Source organism: Caloenas nicobarica, chromosome Z (genome assembly GCF_036013445.1).
Source record: "Caloenas nicobarica isolate bCalNic1 chromosome Z, bCalNic1.hap1, whole genome shotgun sequence".
Lineage (NCBI taxonomy): Eukaryota > Metazoa > Chordata > Aves > Columbiformes > Columbidae > Caloenas > Caloenas nicobarica.
The window spans coordinates 24,800,426-24,817,556 of NC_088284.1; the positions used below are offsets into that span (position 1 = coordinate 24,800,426).

At 38.3% G+C, this 17,131-nt stretch overlaps 1 protein-coding gene across 2 annotated transcripts in view; it reads left to right on the forward strand.

Moving 5' to 3' along the window:
* PARP8 (poly(ADP-ribose) polymerase family member 8) overlaps window positions 1-17,131 on the forward strand; it is a 119,524-nt gene that overhangs the window by 90,908 nt on the left and 11,485 nt on the right. The window contains exons 15-17 of one of the 2 annotated variants that reach the window (XM_065655993.1): window positions 10,440-10,532; window positions 14,519-14,644; window positions 16,122-16,187. In XM_065655993.1, coding sequence (XP_065512065.1) covers window positions 10,440-10,532; window positions 14,519-14,644; window positions 16,122-16,187 — 285 coding nt within the window. The remainder of the gene's footprint in view (window positions 1-10,439; window positions 10,533-14,518; window positions 14,645-16,121; window positions 16,188-17,131) is intronic. The other variant, XM_065655994.1, reaches the window with a different exon arrangement.

Sequence of the window (17,131 nt, forward strand, 5' to 3'; positions counted from 1 at the left end):
GATAACAAATTTAAGAAGGGGAAAAAGTTGCTGTGGAACAGCAATTGCAGTGGAAGAGAGAAGTGAGAACATGTGAGAAACAGCTCTGCAGACACCAAGGTCAGGGCAGGAGGTGCTCCAGGCACCGGAGCAGAAATTCCCAGGCAACCCTTGGTGTGGACCATGGTGAAGGCTCGCTGTCACCTTGCAATGCATGGAAGTCCACAGTGGAGCAGATCTCCACCTGCAGCCCATGGAGGCCCATGGTGGAGCAGATTTCCACCTGCAGGCTAGGGAAGACCCCATGCCAGAGCAGGTGGATGCCTGAAGGAAGCTGTGACCCCGTGGGAAGCCCACGCTGGAGCAAGCTCCTGACAGGAGCTGTGGACCCATGGAAAGAGGAGCCCACACTAGAGCAGATTTTCTGGCAGGGCTTGTGACCTTGTGGAGAACCTGGGCTGGAGCAGTCTGTTCCCGAAGGGCTGCACCCTGCGGAAGAGATCCACGCTGGAGCAGTTTGTGAAGAACTGCAGCCTATGGGAAGGACTGTCTCCCATGGAAGGGATCCCATGCTGGAGCACGGAAGTGTGAGGAGTCCTTCCCCTGAGGAGGAAGGAGTGGCAGAGACAACATGTGATGAACTGATGCAGCCCCCATTCCCCATCCCCTGTCACTGGGGAAAGGTGAGGTACAGAACATCAGGAGTTAAGTTGAGCCTGGGAAGAAGGAAAGGGTGGGGGAAAGGTTTTATTTCTTATTAACCTACTCCGATTTGATTGGCAATAATTTCCCCAAGCTGAGTCTATTTTGCCCATGTTAGCAATTGGTGAGTGATTTCTCCCTGCCCTTATCTCAACCCATGGTCCTTTCGTTATATTTTCTCTCCCCTATCCGGTTAAGGAAGGGAGTGATAGAGCAGCTTTGGTGGGAACCTGGTGTCCACCCAAGGTCAACGCACCACAAGCTCTTTGTTCAGGTTTGAAAAACAGTGGGAAGTACAAGGTCGAACTTTTTTTACGCTGAGGAGAGATGGAGAAGGCAGACCTCATAAACCTACTGAAAACAGTAGGAATCTGCTCATTTGAATCATTAGCCTTGTGTTACTACCTTTGAGTTTCTCAACAGAGAAGTTGTTTAGATGAGTGGGACATAGACTATTATTTATTTGTAGTTAATAGCTAGATTTGAATTGTTTCAAAAACATGTTGAAATGCCTTGTTTCTGACATTATCAAACAGTTGGTAGATCATTCACATAGGTGTGGTTAAAACAGTTAAATAGATTATCCTGGTTTCTGTCAAACTCCCATATTAGACTAAATATTAGAAGTAAACTTAGGAAATTTTAACAGCTCCCACAAAGCCCATTCTGAAGTACTGAGATGTTCTCCATGAGGTATGTGTCTCTAGTGAAAAGCCTCTGAAACTGGAGCTTGTTTCATCCACTGTCTTTCAAAAATCTCCAAGGATGGAGACTCCACAACCTCTGTGGGCATCCTGTTCCAGGGCTTGTTAAAGGATTAGAGAAAACTAATTTCAGCTTTATCTAAAACTTTAGGTAAAGTTTAGATAAAGCTAGTTCCATATGAGAGAATAAAAGCACTAACTGATCTCCAAAGATCCTTTTCAACCATATGATTTGGTTCATCTAGCTAAAAAACATATCTTGCAAAGCAGATATAATAATTTACTAAAGAGACTTCAACATTATTTGGCTCTGTATTAGAAGACTACTAAGTTTTTTTTAATGCCATATGAAATTCTTCCTGTTACTCTAGAGCTGATAACAATATCCTAGGGAAGGACTAAGTTGCTTTTAATAATGCAACAGTTTTGCTGCTATAATAATAGAGAGATATCTTGTTTTAGGAATTAAGCATGTACTTTTATTACAAACATTTAAATGTAATGAGAGCATGAGTCATCAACAAAAGTGGTTATTGTATTTAAGGATCTGATTAAAGCATAATAAAAATATATTATCATATTCAAAGACTGGAGGAAAAGCAAATGTCAATCCTGTCTTTAAGAAGGGCAAAAAGGAGGACCCAGGGAACTACAAGCTGGTCACTCTCACCTTGGTCCCTGAGAAGGTCATGGAGCAGCTAGGTCTAGAAACCATTTTCAGGCACATTAAGGACAAGAAAGTCATCAGAAGTAGTCAGTGTGGCTTCACCAAAGGGAGGTCATGCTTGACCAACTTGGTAATCTTCTGTGATGAAGTGACTGGTTTGGTAGATGAGGGGGAAGCAGTGGATATTGTCTGCCTGGCCTTCGGTAAGGCCTTTGACACTGCTTCTCATAAAATCCTCATAGACAAGGTGTTGATGTGTGGGCTGGATGAGCTGACAGCAAGGTAGACTGAAAACTCTCTGAATGGCTGGGCCCAGAGGGTGGTGATCAGCGGCAGAAGGTCTAGTTGGAGGCCTGTAACTAGCGGTGTACCCCTGATACTGGTCCAGCCCTGTTTAATATCTTCATTAATCATCTGGACAATGGAGCAGAGTGTATCCTCAGCAAGTTCACAAGTGATACAAAGCTGGGAAAAGCTAGTGATACTCCAGAGGGTTGGTGTGCCATTCAGAGGAACCTCGACAGGCTGGAGAAATGGGCTGACAGGAATCTCATGTGGTTTGTAAGGAAACAGACTGCAATGAGGAGAAGTGCAAAGTCCTGCACCTGGGCAGGAACAACCTCAGGCACCAATATATGCTGAGGGGCACCCAGCTAGAAAGCAGCTTGGCAGAACAGGACCTGGGGGTCCTGGTGGACACCAAGTTGAACATGAGCCAGCCATGTAACCTTGCTGTAGAAAGGTTAATGGTATCCTGGGCTGCATTAGAGAATAGAATTGCCAGCAGATGGAGAGAGGTGATCCTTCACAGCTCTGGTGAGGTCACACCTGGACTACTGTGTCCAGTTCTGGGCTCCCTCATACAAGAGAGAGATGGAGCTACTGGAGAGTGTCCAGCAAAGGGCCACTGAGTTGATTAAGGAACTGGAGCATCTCCTGTAGGAGAAAAAGCTGAGCAAGCTGAAACTGTGTAGCCTGCAGAGGAGAAAGCTCAGGTGAGATCTTGTAAATGCATATGAACACCTGAAGGGAGGGTGCAAAGACAACAGCGCCAGGCTCTTTTCCGTTGGCCTCAGTGACAGGGCAAGAGGCAATGGGCACAAAACTGAAACACAGGAGGTTCCATCTGATCATCAGGAAACACTTTTCTGCCTTTTTCACCTTTTCTGAGAGTGACTGAGCACGAGAAGAGGTTGTCCAGAGAGGCCATAGAGTCTCCATCCATGGAGACATTCAGAAGCTATCTGGACATGGTTGTGGGTAACTGGCCCCAGGAGGGCCTGCTTGAGCAGGGGTGTTGGACCAGATGACCTCCAGAGGTCCCTTCCAACCTCAGTCATTCTGTAGTTCTGTGATCGTATTCGGCTTTTACATAGTACAATTTAACATGTATGACTATTATCTGGCCCACCGTCTGCCATCCTGAATTCCTAAGTTACAAATACTTAAAGCCATTGGTAAAACAACATCATTGAATGGATTTTAAAGACCTGTGAGACAATTATAGAACACAAAAAACATCTCAGAATATATTCAGTAAGGTGATAAAAAACGCCTCTCTGTATCAATAATTTTTCTTTCAGTCAAGAAGTCTCGTTAGAGTGCCATCTTGTGTTTAAACCTCAAACTGAGGCCTCTTTAGAACAAAGCAGGAAATAGTAGAAAACTAAGCAAAACTAAATATTGAAGATAGTTTCTTTGAAATTTGTACTCTAGTACAGACAGCTCTGCTGTTTAAAGTTTTTCCCCTAAACTGTTAATGGTAAAATACTGTAAAACAGTATTTGAAATACCTGTCATTTGTATTTAGCTGTGAAAACAAGTAGAGTCTGGTAATTCTGATATTTGGGTAATTCTGATATTCTTATGTTAGTAATCTTACATTTCTATGATGTTTTTCACCCCAACATGCTCAGTTGTGATTTATTCATTATGGATGAAATCTTGGCCTAGGTGAGTTCCTGTTGAGTTGAAGAGGTCTTAGACTTCTCTGTCCTTTGAATGTGAGATTCTTACCCACCACTGAAACACGGTAGCATTGATGTTCCAGAAACACTAGACTGCTTAGGGCTGGGAGGTTTTTGTGGTAGAATAAACATCATTGAACTATGGAGAAATGTGTAGGTGTACAAATATGTTTAGTCAGACTGGAGTTTAGCCAAGATGCTTGTGGAATTCCAAGATTCTTGTAGAATAACTCCATGGTCCTTCTTATCATTACTCCACAATATAGGTGGGTTTTATCTCTTTTTATGAAAAAAGCCTCTCCAGTTAGAACCAGTACTTTAGTAGAATGGATTTCAGTCACTTTATTTTTAATGAGATAGTAAAATGGCTGTGATATAGCTTTTTCTATTGCCAAGAACTTAATAAAGTGCACCTTGGCCAGCTAGCACTCCCTAGTGCTTGTGTGTTTGTCGTCTTTTTATCATAGAATCATAGAATACCAGGTTGGAAGGGACCACAAGGATCATCTGGTCCAAAAAATCATCTGGCAAAAAGAAATATATATATATACACACACATATATATATGGCAAGTAAAAATGAATTTTAAAAAATGTGTTGAAGTTGTCTAAGAATGCAGAAAAGCAAATGAACAAACAAACAAACGAACTACAGCCCCCCACCCCCTCCAAAAAAAGGCAGAAAATAAAATCTGGATCAGCCAAAACAAAACTAATTAGAACAAGTGACATTTCTTACTCAGTCTCAGCCTACTCTTATCTTTCTACAGGTTGTATCTACTTACCGCTGTGGTATCTCCCATGTCTTTCAGCAGTGTGTTCCAAGTATCACATGAATATTGTGAGATTATTCAGAGAGTTTACCTTACAGATTTATAGTGAGACAGGGTATTAAATAAGTTATTCCTGCTCTCTGGCAGTGTGTATACCTATGCAGAGCTTATAGTAGCTTGGCTTCATTGAGGTTATAGTAGTTTGACTTCATTTGAAAATTCAGGGCACAGGTCTGCTTCTTGGTAATTATTTAGCTTTAAAGCAATTCCTAAATCAGTGTTAGATTAGGCCATAGCATACAATACTATACATATATATTTGATTTGAATAAGTTTATTTTTAAATATATGTCTTAGTATAAGCAAAAACCTGTCAGTAAAGTTTATTAAAATGCAAAGCTGAATTTTAATTTTTAATCCACTATGATGCCTCACTCAGAAGTATAAACCATGGCAGAGTAGACAGGTGATCATTTAACTTACCTTTCAAAATAATATTGATCTTTTATAATTAAAAATTGATTAAATTCTGAAGCTTGATGAACCTTATGTTACAGCTAACAGTAATTCTGCATTATTTCAGTCATAATTTAAGTTAATCCAGAAATCATACAGTTTGGACTCAAATCTTTACCTGGTAATTCTGTGGTATGTGTTCTAAGATACGCATTAACTAAAACTTTTTATTTTGAATTGAATTTGCTGTTCTGTTTTACTTAAGGAAACATAAAGGTCTTAAATTTATAAACATGCTTTATTCCAGCCCTCTTACAGAAAATGAGAGTTGTACATATGACGTTTAAGCAGCACTGGTAGGAAGTATACAGGTGCCTCATCAGTGCCTGCCTTCCAGGTACCGCTTTTACCGCCTGTGTCAGATCTGTAGATACAACTGAGGTTTCTGTAGCATTTGTTAATTTCTCTGAATTCATCTTATGGCTTACAGATGTAAGCTATGAGAGAGCTGGAACAGAACTTTTCCTACAGCTCTGGATTCTTCTTCCAGAGTTAGAAATGTTGTTGTTATTATTATTATTGTTATTATTATTACTCTGAATGTAACTGATCTTTGGGTAATACAGACTCAGGTGGTAGAGAATTAGGAACCAAACTTATTTTACGTTTTCTTACAAATATAGCTAAGACATATTTAAAAATCCGTAACTGACACAAACTGCGAAATAAACCTTTAAAACTGGAAAGCTCACTTGCAAAAGAGACCTTTACCTACCAGACTCCTTTCCTCTATCCCTCCTCTCACCTGCTCTTTCTCACTTTTTTCTTTTTTCCTTTTTCCTTTTTTCTTTTCCTTTTTTTCTTTTTTCTTTTTCTTCTTTTTCTTCTTTTTCTTCTTTTTCTTTTTCTTTCTCTTTCTCTTTTTCTTTTTCTTTCTCTTTTTCTTTCTCTTTTTCTTTCTCTTTTTCTTTTTCTTTTTCTTTTTCTTTTTCTTTTTCTTTTTCCTTTTCTTTTTCTTTTTTCCTTCAGTCTTTTTTCCTCCCTTCCCTTTTTCCCTCCCTTCCCTCTCTCCCTCCCCCCACCTCATCCTTCTGGTAAGTGTAATGAAGAGAAGTTCCTGCTATGGAAAAACTAAGAATTACCGTGGTTGAAAGTAGGAAACAGAACAGAGATTTGAAGTTACATTTCATCTCTATGCCTGTTGCTTTCATTAGGAGCTGTGAGACGGTCGCTAATGGTTTCACCTTTACCATTTGTCACATTCACTGCAAGTCAGGCTATGAGCCTTCCCTGAGCTGCTTCTTTTAGATCAAGAGTTTTTAGGTGTGTCAGTCATGTTGCAGCCTCATTAGTGTCTGTGTGGCATCCCTCAGGATACAGGAGAGGGTGGCACATTGCTCTTCTGAGCGCAGCTGCAGCACGTAGGAAAGCAGCAAGATAGATCAATATCAGCTATGAAAGTTTCAGCTTTTTCAAACTGAGAGAATGTCTGGAAAATATTTTGAGTAATATATGAGTCCAGGAACCAGAATATGTCATAGTACCTAGGTGGTTTGCCTGTCTCTCAGTCACAGCCACTGCTGTAAGAAGTGACACTAGCATTCTAACCTGCAGAAACTCCAAATGAGCCCCTTTTCGCCACAGCAGCTACTGAGTATGCAAAGCATGGGGGTGGCTGAAGGAAAACTCTGAAAACCTCAAAAGCTCAAATAATGCATTCTGTCAGTGCCATCTGCTTCTAAGCATTTGCCATCTCAGGTTAAGTGCCCAGTGCTTACTTTCTTCTGGCTTTTCCCCACTGGAATAATTATCCTTCTAAATAGTCTTTCAGCACCAATGTTCTTCACTTAGCTAACAGTTTTGTGGAACTTTATGTTAATTTTCTCCTTTCGAGTTAAAAATTAAGCATATGTGAGACCACTAGCAGCTGCTGTTGTTGAGGAGGCATTACAGCTGCCCTCTTCAGGTAGTGGAGGAGAGTTGCCCAGTTAGTCAGCTCTGTGAGCCTTCAAGGTGACAGTCGTGATCTGTAAAATTCCCTGTGCACCTAAGATGAGGTTTACGTTTGCAAACATATGTTTAAGTGTATAAGCCCTGTTTTATTGTGTATTTTCCCTCTGAAAACAACATAAATTATTAATCTAATAGAAGTTGGATATTCTGTACCTTTGTGGATATGGATCCACATCAGTAAGAAAATGTCTATACTTTCATGTACATACACAAAAGTTGTTAGAAAGTTCAGCTTGCTGAATAGTACGTGTACTTGAACAAAAATAAAGAGTATCCGAAAATGACATTGAAACAATGCAGCTTTTGTAAATGTGTTGGTGGTGTTGTTCTTGCTTGTTTACTGTGGCTAGGGACATTTCTCATATTTATGATACAAAGTCAGAACAAGGCTGTTTCTGTCCCAAGGGCTCAAATTCTATTACAAGAGAAGAGGCAAGCAGATGCCATAGAGGGAAACACACTGGCAGTATGGGAAACACTAGCAGCAGTGCGAGCGCAGCCTTGTATCCCAGTTTTCCCATAAAGCTTGTGATTTTCCTTAAGCTCTGTTTTCTTGTATTGATTTATTAACTCAGTTTTCATATGTTTTCATTGGTTCTAGCATGCACAGTTGCAGACAAAACCAAAGTATGGAAATGTGGCACTACCTAAGTCACCATCATGTGAGCAACAAAAGCCCTCATATGTTTTGTTTCTTAATTGTAAGCCAATCTTTTCATTTTGGAGGGAAAGAAAGGATTTTAAATGGTCGACCCTAACTAATGACTGGAGAGTGAAACAGACATACCAACATATCTTGGAACACTCTACTAACACTTGTGGGAAATTTAAGTTACAAGCATCTGGTTTGGTTAAATTGGGACAAATTTCAGAAACAGGATCCAAAAGTGCTCTTATAGTGGCTGGAGTTTGGGTTAGAAGACATCCAGGGTGGATATGTGAAGGGAGGTTATTGAAACGTCCATATAGTTACAGGGTTTGGGTTATTTTCTCCATTAGACTGCAAAGCCAAAATATTCAGTAGGCATAAAGGTTCATCAGATACATAAAATTAAAAGAATTGTATAGACCCTAGCAGTAATGTCTGTTCCTCTTTAGAGCTCAAATTTTGCTGTCTTGCTTCTCATATCTACAGTTCTCCAGCCTTAAGATCTTAGCGCCAGTGTCCACCTGAGAGAAGAAAGGCCTTTCAAATGTCAAACACGAGTACAATGACTGTTTTCCTAACTTCCCTCTTCCAGATGCTCAGACATTTCTGGGATCATAACACAGGTTAAAAACCAAAAAGGAGTGAAGATGGCAAATCCTGTGTTCCCTTTGCCATCTTTAAGTCTCAGGATAACTTACTTTGTTCAGGTTGTAAACAAAATGTCAGAAATAAGTATTTTCTTAACATTTTTCTTCATGGCAAGCATGACTAAACTTTGATTGCTCTGCTATTTCAGAGCAATCCCTTGCTCTGGAATAAAAGTGAGTCCGTTGATTATGATAGTCAAGGCGGTAGTACCACCATGCTTCCCCAACTAAGCGTGTGATTTAACCACCTTCTAAATGTGGAAAACCTAAGAATAATGACAATAAGAAATTATTTTTTCAAGCATTCCATGGCGTGGCAGTGAACTGGATCATTTTAGGCCTCATCTGCTGCCTAATGCAATGTATCGCAGCAGATAAAATAAATCAAATGGGTGACACTCTGTTAGACTTGAAAGATGGTAGTTCTTGTAAAGCAACTGATGGGGAAATATGTCAGTGCAGTAGGTTTCAGATGTTTATTCAAGTCTTGAATCTTAGAAACCCAGCAAGTGCATATTTTAAGGTCTATGAAACAAGAGACTACAAGTACAGCAGTATGCTTATTACTGACAAAGCTGTTGCCTGAAACAGATTTCAACTAAGTTTTTATGTTTTCTTTGTGTGGTCAATTCATTTTTTTAATTTCTGCAAGTGCTTCCTGGAGACATTGGCTTGAACTTCAAAGCATACCATTACAAATGCTTTAGTGATTATCATGGTAGCTAGACTCAGAATGTCTGGTTACGAAAGTTCAGTAGTGCCTATCAAAGATCATTTTAAGTTTTACTGAGTTAGGATTTAATAATACGTATTCAAAGAAATAGTATCCAAAAACTTATTTTTTATTGTTTTCAACATTGTGATCAAAAGTTACATTTATTGGGGTCAATTTTAAGGAAGGTTTTGTGTTTCTTTCTTCCTTCAACTGTTTGTTCATTTTGAAAGCTTATAACAATTGACTGTGTGATTCATTACCTGAGCCTTTAAAAAGTTGATCTGCTAATTATCTTTCAACAAATAAGCATGGAATTGCTGTAAAGGTTGTGACCAATTAGGAAACCTATGAAGTCATGCCTATTGTCTTTACTTAAAGCTGTGTTCTTTTTTGTTTCTGCTTTGTTTGCTTTATGATGGCAGAACTCTCAGTTCTCACTCAATTTGCAGTTTACATTTTTTTATTTGATCATTGTGATGGCATTTTGAATTATTTTTTTCAAAAATATAGGCAAAAATTTGGTTCAACAGCAAGTATTTTTAATTATTTTTTTAATATCTAAAAAAAAGAGTGGAAGCTCCTTTATTTATTAAAGTAATATGTGGCCTTCCCAAATACATTGTTTATTCTATAAAATAAAATACATTTTCTTAACATTTACAAATAATTTGTTAAATTAGTTAAAAAATAAATTAAAAGTAACTTCTTCAATAGATTTGTCTTCTATATCAGATTTTTATTTGTGTTCTCAACAGCAAAATAAAAAGCTGTGAAGAATAAACCTGCATTTATGAAGGGGGCGTGCCCTCATTAGTTTCTAGGTTTGTTCTCCATTAATTTTAATTATGTAGGGAGTTTTTAGAGTCTGATAGTCTATACCTGCAATTTTTGTTTTGTAATCTATTTGGATTTCTTTTAAGTCTAGCCTCTGTGAGTACTTACAAGTCTTAGAGTTCTTCACACTTGTTCTTCAGATTATTAAAATGCTTCTTTAATGTATCTTCTTCAATAATTGGCATGTATTTGTACTTTGAAATTAATGTTGCAGTTAGTATCTGAAATAAAAAATAACATTGAATGTGTTTGTGTTTTGTTGTAGGTATTAGATGATAAAACAAGTAACCCAAAACTAGAACAAAAATATAATTAACTTTCTTTCTCTATGTAGCCCACTGTTTGTGAACGGGAGCTCTGTGTATTTGCTTTCCAAACCTTAGGAGTGATGAACGAAGCTGCTGATGAAATTGCAACTGGGGCTCAGGTAGAATTATCTAGTGCTTATTACATGTCTATTTTTCCATAGTATACTCAGTCTTCTCCGTCTCTTCTAGTATTTATTTGTACTTGTATTCCCCATATGAGTACAGTTTGGTAAGTATTATTTATTGTCCACTTTTATAGTGTAAATACACTGTTTTATGCATGGCGTTTTCAAACAACTAATGAAGTGGTTCCATTGTTTTCCTTCCATGTAATTAGAGGGACCATCTTTTCTTGTTCTGTTGTATTCAATTAGGTCACCTGGGTTGTTAATAAAGGCAGCCATTGTCATTTGGAGATAATTCCCATTTATTTTTGCCTAATGAGCCAGTACTACTCTCATGCAATTAATAAGCTACTTCCTGTTCATGGTGTTGGGATGCAGCTATCCACTGAGCATCTGTTCTTTTGATCATTAAATAACAGTGGGAAAGTCCTTACTGATGTTGCTACATAGGCTTTTTTCTCTCTTCTCAAGGATTAGGAGTTTAATATACACTTGCCTCTTCCTGACTCTAAGTTCAGTTATTAATGTAGTTATAACTGTATCATTGTTTTCTTTCATAATTATGTATGTGCCTTAAAACAAAATATTTTAAACTATGTTTCCAAATCACCTTTTAATGTTAGATTACAGTAAATTCAAAAGTTAAAAGATCTTATGTTTAAGATCCTTTTAAGGATCACGCATCCTACAGAAAAGTACATTCCTCTCTGGTTTCATAGACATATGTCACTCACTGTACATTTACTTAGTAAACAACATGTTTTTTTAGGAAGAGCAAATGTGCAGTTCAGTTAATTTTTAACTAACATTAGTGCGTCTAGCCACTGGAAATAAAGTATTCATCTAAGTGCCTGAATACTGCCTACGGGCATATGCTAAGAGAAAGAAACTTGCAGCAATGTACACCAGCTTCTTCACTTGAGAATATACCTGCAGTATCTGAACATCAGCTCTTCATCTGATGTCTGAAGACCATTAGATGGCTTTGTTTGCCACATCTACCATGCCAGACATTGGGATACTGGTGTAATCTTGTAAAAAATGCAGAGAGGTGTGCTGATGAAGCTCCACCTCTTCCTTGGTACTCTGAAGACCTCAGCTATGTGCTTCTGGGGAGCTATCGGGTTTTTTTTTTTAATTCAGACACTTACATGGCACATTTTACGTACATGTAGGCACAAACTTACATGGTACGTTACATGTACATTGTACATTAGGTACAAAAACTGATTTCTTGCTTCTCTTTTTAAATACAGCTGACAGGAGAGCTGGTCCTGGTTAGCTCTCACTCTGTGTTTTATATAGATACCACTGTTGCAGGCATATGCGGAGCTTGCTTTAGATCTCTAGAGTACCTCTACATCTACAGAGCTTTAACATAGAGTTCTGAATGATTACAACCTAAACAGTGCTTAAAAAAGATAAAAGGTTTTGTCAATGGTCTTATTGGACCTAGATGACTAAATTTTGCGAAGTCTCACTCTAATGATAGCATTGCACTCAGCTCACTACATCTGATTTGGTTGAGTTCACACTCCTATCTGCAGAAAAATTCAATACTTTCGGGGTTTGATTAATCTGAGCTATTTTTGACTTTAGTTTAGGATAGTGTGAATCACAGCATAGACTACCATCACAGAGGATATTTCCTACATTGATTATAGAGTCTAAGCTGACTAATCAGAGGTAGGTGTTTGCATTGTGAATCTCTACATTTTGTCAAATGAATCTTCCTCCAAGTTATTTTGTGTAGTGAAGGAGCCTAAATATAGGTTCCCATTATTAGAAATCACATCCTGTTTTTTTCTACTGTGCTTTCAGCTAGTTTGCTAAGGTATACTTTGTCACTCCCGGTATTCTGATGACTCCTCTTTAAAAATGATTGACTGTACTTTCTAGAACTTTCAGGCCCAAACTCACCTTGCCTTATTGCAGTCGTTTAGTCAAAATGCCTGAAAATTAAATGCCTGATTTGTTGATAGTTCAGACTCCCTGTAAGAGCGTCTGAGAGACTCATGTCATAAGAGGGAATTGTCATTAGCAAGTGTTGTCTTGTCATCCTTGAAAATGTGTTAATCCTAACGTATGCACTTCAGTACCTACTGTTTAGGAGGAGGAGTTCAGGCCCAGCTATAAGGACATTTACTAGATCCACAGCACTTCCTATTACCAAGGAATGCACACACAAGTTTGTATTTTGTTTGTATTAGACTTACCTGCTGGTTTAAGTTGCTCTGCCTTCTGTTAGTTTAGAACAATGACCTCAGGGTAAATTAGGGGTTTAACTAAGCCTAATCTATGCACATTTTCCCCCATGTCAGAGCAACACGCAGTTATCACAGTAAGAAACAATATAGAAGTCAGCAGTTGGTTTGAAGGAGGGCTTTGGGATGGTCTTCTAAGAAGAACCGTGCCAATTTTAAGACAAAGTCCTATTGTGCAAATCATGAAGCAAAACTACTTTGAGACACTGTGTTAAGAGATTTGGGTACTCAAACAACTCTTCCCTAGTAATGCTTTGCAACTGGAGGTGAAGAAGTTCTTGTGAGGAGCAGAGTGTATGCACTCAGGCTCAATTTTATGGTAATACATTTTCACAGTTGCAGGCCCGTTGCCTGACCTGGCTGTGTACTCAGACTCCTGGTCTCCTTTGCAAATGCTAATGCAGATGCCCTGTTTTGAAATATTCATCACGCTTACAGGTATTATGAACTGGAAAGAAATCAGAGCACCGTGGAGGAATGAATAATTATTTAAATAACTTCATTTTTCAATATATGTGAGATGTTTCATAACTGGAACTAACAGGATATTTTTAAACTGATGGAGAAAATTGTCCATTCATGCTAAAGAAGCAGAGGAGGAGAATAGTAACAGTATGACTCACTGCAGCACAGCTCGTTTTCCCTTTCATCATGATTCTTATTTTCATTCTGCTTCTCTAAAGGACCATATTTTTTTTCCTCCAAATGATGAGATACAATGGCAGATATATAATAACTTCTAGAACAGCTTGAGCTGTGAGATGAGATCTGATCTGTGTGGAGTTGTGGGAGGAACCAGGGATGCCTACTAAGTATGACTCATCTCAGCTTTTTCTTTATTTCATGGAAAAGTTTGTTTTCACACAGGAATGTTTTCAGAAGGCACAGAAGAAAACGGGGAAATGAGCTAATTTGGAGCTACATTTCTATGTAGCAACTTTGGATTTCATTATGGTCTGGATTTAGGTTTCACAGCTGCCAGAAAGCTGCACTTTCTCTGTTTTGTGATGTTGTACTCTATTTTTAACCTCTAAATTAAGAATTTTGAAACAATTAAATCTGTTGCTAAGTTGTATATGTGCCTATGTGGATACATGCCTGTGTACAGATTGTATGCATGATCTTATGGTGAGATCTTGGAAATCATAGATATTCAAAGCCATGTTGCAATTCTGTACAATAGGATGGAGGAAGGAGGATCTCCCAGTGTGAGCTGTGCAAATGACTGTTAAAGCACTGCACTGTTCTGGCTTTAGCAGAAGCAATGTTTACAAGTCTTCAGGAGAGCAGCAGGCAGTGGTACAGATTCACAAACCCTTCCTCATTCCTGAGCACCATTTTTCACTGGCATCTGCTGTACGGAGGTACACAGACCCAGCACAACTTCATTCCTCTAGAGAATTAATTTAATCCAGGAATTAGCACATGCGCACAAGAGAAAGCAAGACCGCAAGCAGTTTCTTTGACATGATAATACATTTAGAACCAGATACTGGTCCTATTTGTGCACCTGGAATAATACACCAGGGCTAAACCCAAAGCCTGTTGCAGTCAGTGGAGAAATTTGAGTCCTAAACTATGTCCTGTGGATAACACAGTTTAGGTAATACAGGTAACAATGAAATATGGTGTTAATACAATGTGCGAAAAAAAGGCAGACTGGAAGATACAATATAAAAGTACATATATTGTATAAATATTTTTCTTTGTCCCTAGGTGGTTGATCTGTTAGTATCTATGTGTCGGTCTGCATTAGAGTCACCTAGGAAAGTTGTCATTTTTGAGCCATATCCTTCTGTAGTTGATCCTAATGATCCTCAGATGCTGGCCTTTAACCCCAGGGTAAGTAGTTATCTTTCATTATGTCATAGCTTGCTTTTAGTCATGTATGAGATTGCAAAGCAAAACCTCCTTCTGGAGGAGTCTCCTTTACTGTAAGAGTTACAGCTCCAGAATATAGCACAAGTGTGTGACTGTTTTCAGAATTTTGTAGCTTTTTAAAATTGTCTCTGAGAAGGTAATTGAATATAAACTGTAAGTTACATTCAAAGTTGTGTTAAACCGAATAAATTCTTTTAGACTAGATGCAAAATTTTATATTCTTAGTGTCTTTTTCTCAGTGTACCTATTGGACACATGGAGAACACTGGACTTCGGGAGGTGTAGGCCATGTAAACAGGGGGATTTCCAGTCCATCTTTTTATTCTTGAAGTGGTTATTGCTGTCATCTCATTTTCCCTTTGCAAACAATTATGTCCTTAAATGTAATTTTATCAAACATTGACATGATAGTTGAGTTTTGTACAAGCATCCATTTTGAAGTAAAGCATTCCGTTTGCACTACTTGCTCCTCAGGCTGCAAATGCTGCCTCTCGGGGAAGCCTTTGAGAAGCTGCGAGCTCTTACATCTCACTTGAGCTCTCCCCAAGGGCATAAATGAGAACTTTGCATTTGCATCCTGCACTGGGATGCATATAACTTTTTCTGAACAAAGGCCAGTTAGCAGTGGTTCTTCCTCAGGAAGGGGCAAGTGTGTTCTGTAGCAATAAAGACTTGCCAGGAAGTGGTTGGAAGGGGGATGATGAGGACACAGCTAATCTGGTGGCTGGGCAAGGCGTGAGTTTGAAACAGGTGGGGGAGTATGAAGAGCATCACACCAGAAGAGAAATGGACAGAGCCTCTGGGCTGGCAGGGCCCACACCACCTCCTCCCAGCTTCTTGCCAGCATGGGCAAGGTGAAAGCCCATGGCCAGAAGTTGGTGAGACCCGAAGATGGAGAACAGTGAAGCTCCTGAAGGTGATGTGACACGTGGAGGTTGTGAAGCACGGCCTGTTAAGGGCGTCCCCTCAGAAAAGGTGGAGCCATCTGATAGCGGTTACCAAGCAGAAGGTAGGCAAAGATCAGGGTGAGGCAGAGGGACAACTGGAGGACCTCTGATGTTTTATAGAGCTGTTAGCAAAGTAAACACATCTGTTTATTTAAAATCTATTTAGTCACTGCATTATTTAACTTAATAGCATGCTGTCCAAATAACTGTCAAAACCTGTGTTTAGTTACAAATATTTGTTGAAAAAGTGAGCTAATTTTTGAATGTGTTGTAGATTCCAGTGAAATTCAAAGAAAAAACATCATAACATTTTTTTCAGAGAATTTTCCTGGGCTATGAATGAGAAAGTCTATGTGTGAGCTGGAAGGAAGCTATTGGTTAGAAATGTTTGAAAGGATTGGTTTACTGAACATTCGTCCTAGAACTCAGGTTTTTGTAGAGCCAAAAACTAACCTTCTTTTAATTTATGTGCTTATTTTATGCTACATCAGAAGAAGAATTATGACCGAGTCATGAAAGCATTGGATAGTATCACTTCTATTAGAGAGATGACACAGGTAAGTTTAGAAATCTTTAAATAAGTTGATATTTCTAGAACTAGGAGGATATTTATATTACTTGCCTAGGATGGGTGATGAAGCCTATAGTATTATCTCTTTTCTATAGAGCTGCAATCATATTAAAATGTGTGTTAAAAATATCAAACCTAGAGTATCCATAATGGCAGCCAAATAAAAGTAATGAAGTAGAATTCAGATTTTTTTTGAGTTTAAGTAAGAGAGAGTAACAGCAGAATGGACATTGCAATGAGATAATCAGCAACTGCTGCATTTCTGGAAATATCAAAGCCAAATTGGGTCTTTTATTTCGAAAGCAAAATAAATTGATTTTGTGGCAGTGTTCTGAATGATAGCTTTATTTCTATTATACCAAAACACTTAATCAGCTAAGTATGGTTGGAGACTTGGAAGGTCAGGTCTCTTGGGGTTACTACCACAGGATTTCTCAATATTTACAGAGAGACAGAATCTGATATATTTATTGTTGCACTTCCTTTCCCAAACAGCCCCGCTGATTATAACTGGTTATTTAAGTCTCTACCATGTACCTTGCTTTTCCAGCTACTGTATAAATGTATCCTCACAACCGTTTATAAATCTACTATATATGTATTCATAGAATATGTTAGGATTCTAGAATGAAGAACAAGGTATATAGAGGGGAGTAAAATAAATTCTAAATTAAAATTCACATTTTTGTTACTTCGTCTAATATCTTGTAAAAATTTAGAAAATCAAGTATTTCTATTAGCTAAAATAATGTCTTTTAGAAAGAAAAATAACCACCATTTTACTTTTTTTTCGAAATGTTAATATAATTCTTGAACTGAAGAGTTTGAAAGGGTTGCTTTGCACTGTGATTGAAATCAATAAAGGTTTTCAAAGAGATTATAAGCTCATACAGTATTTTACTTTACTGGTTTATACCACGAAACAATTGA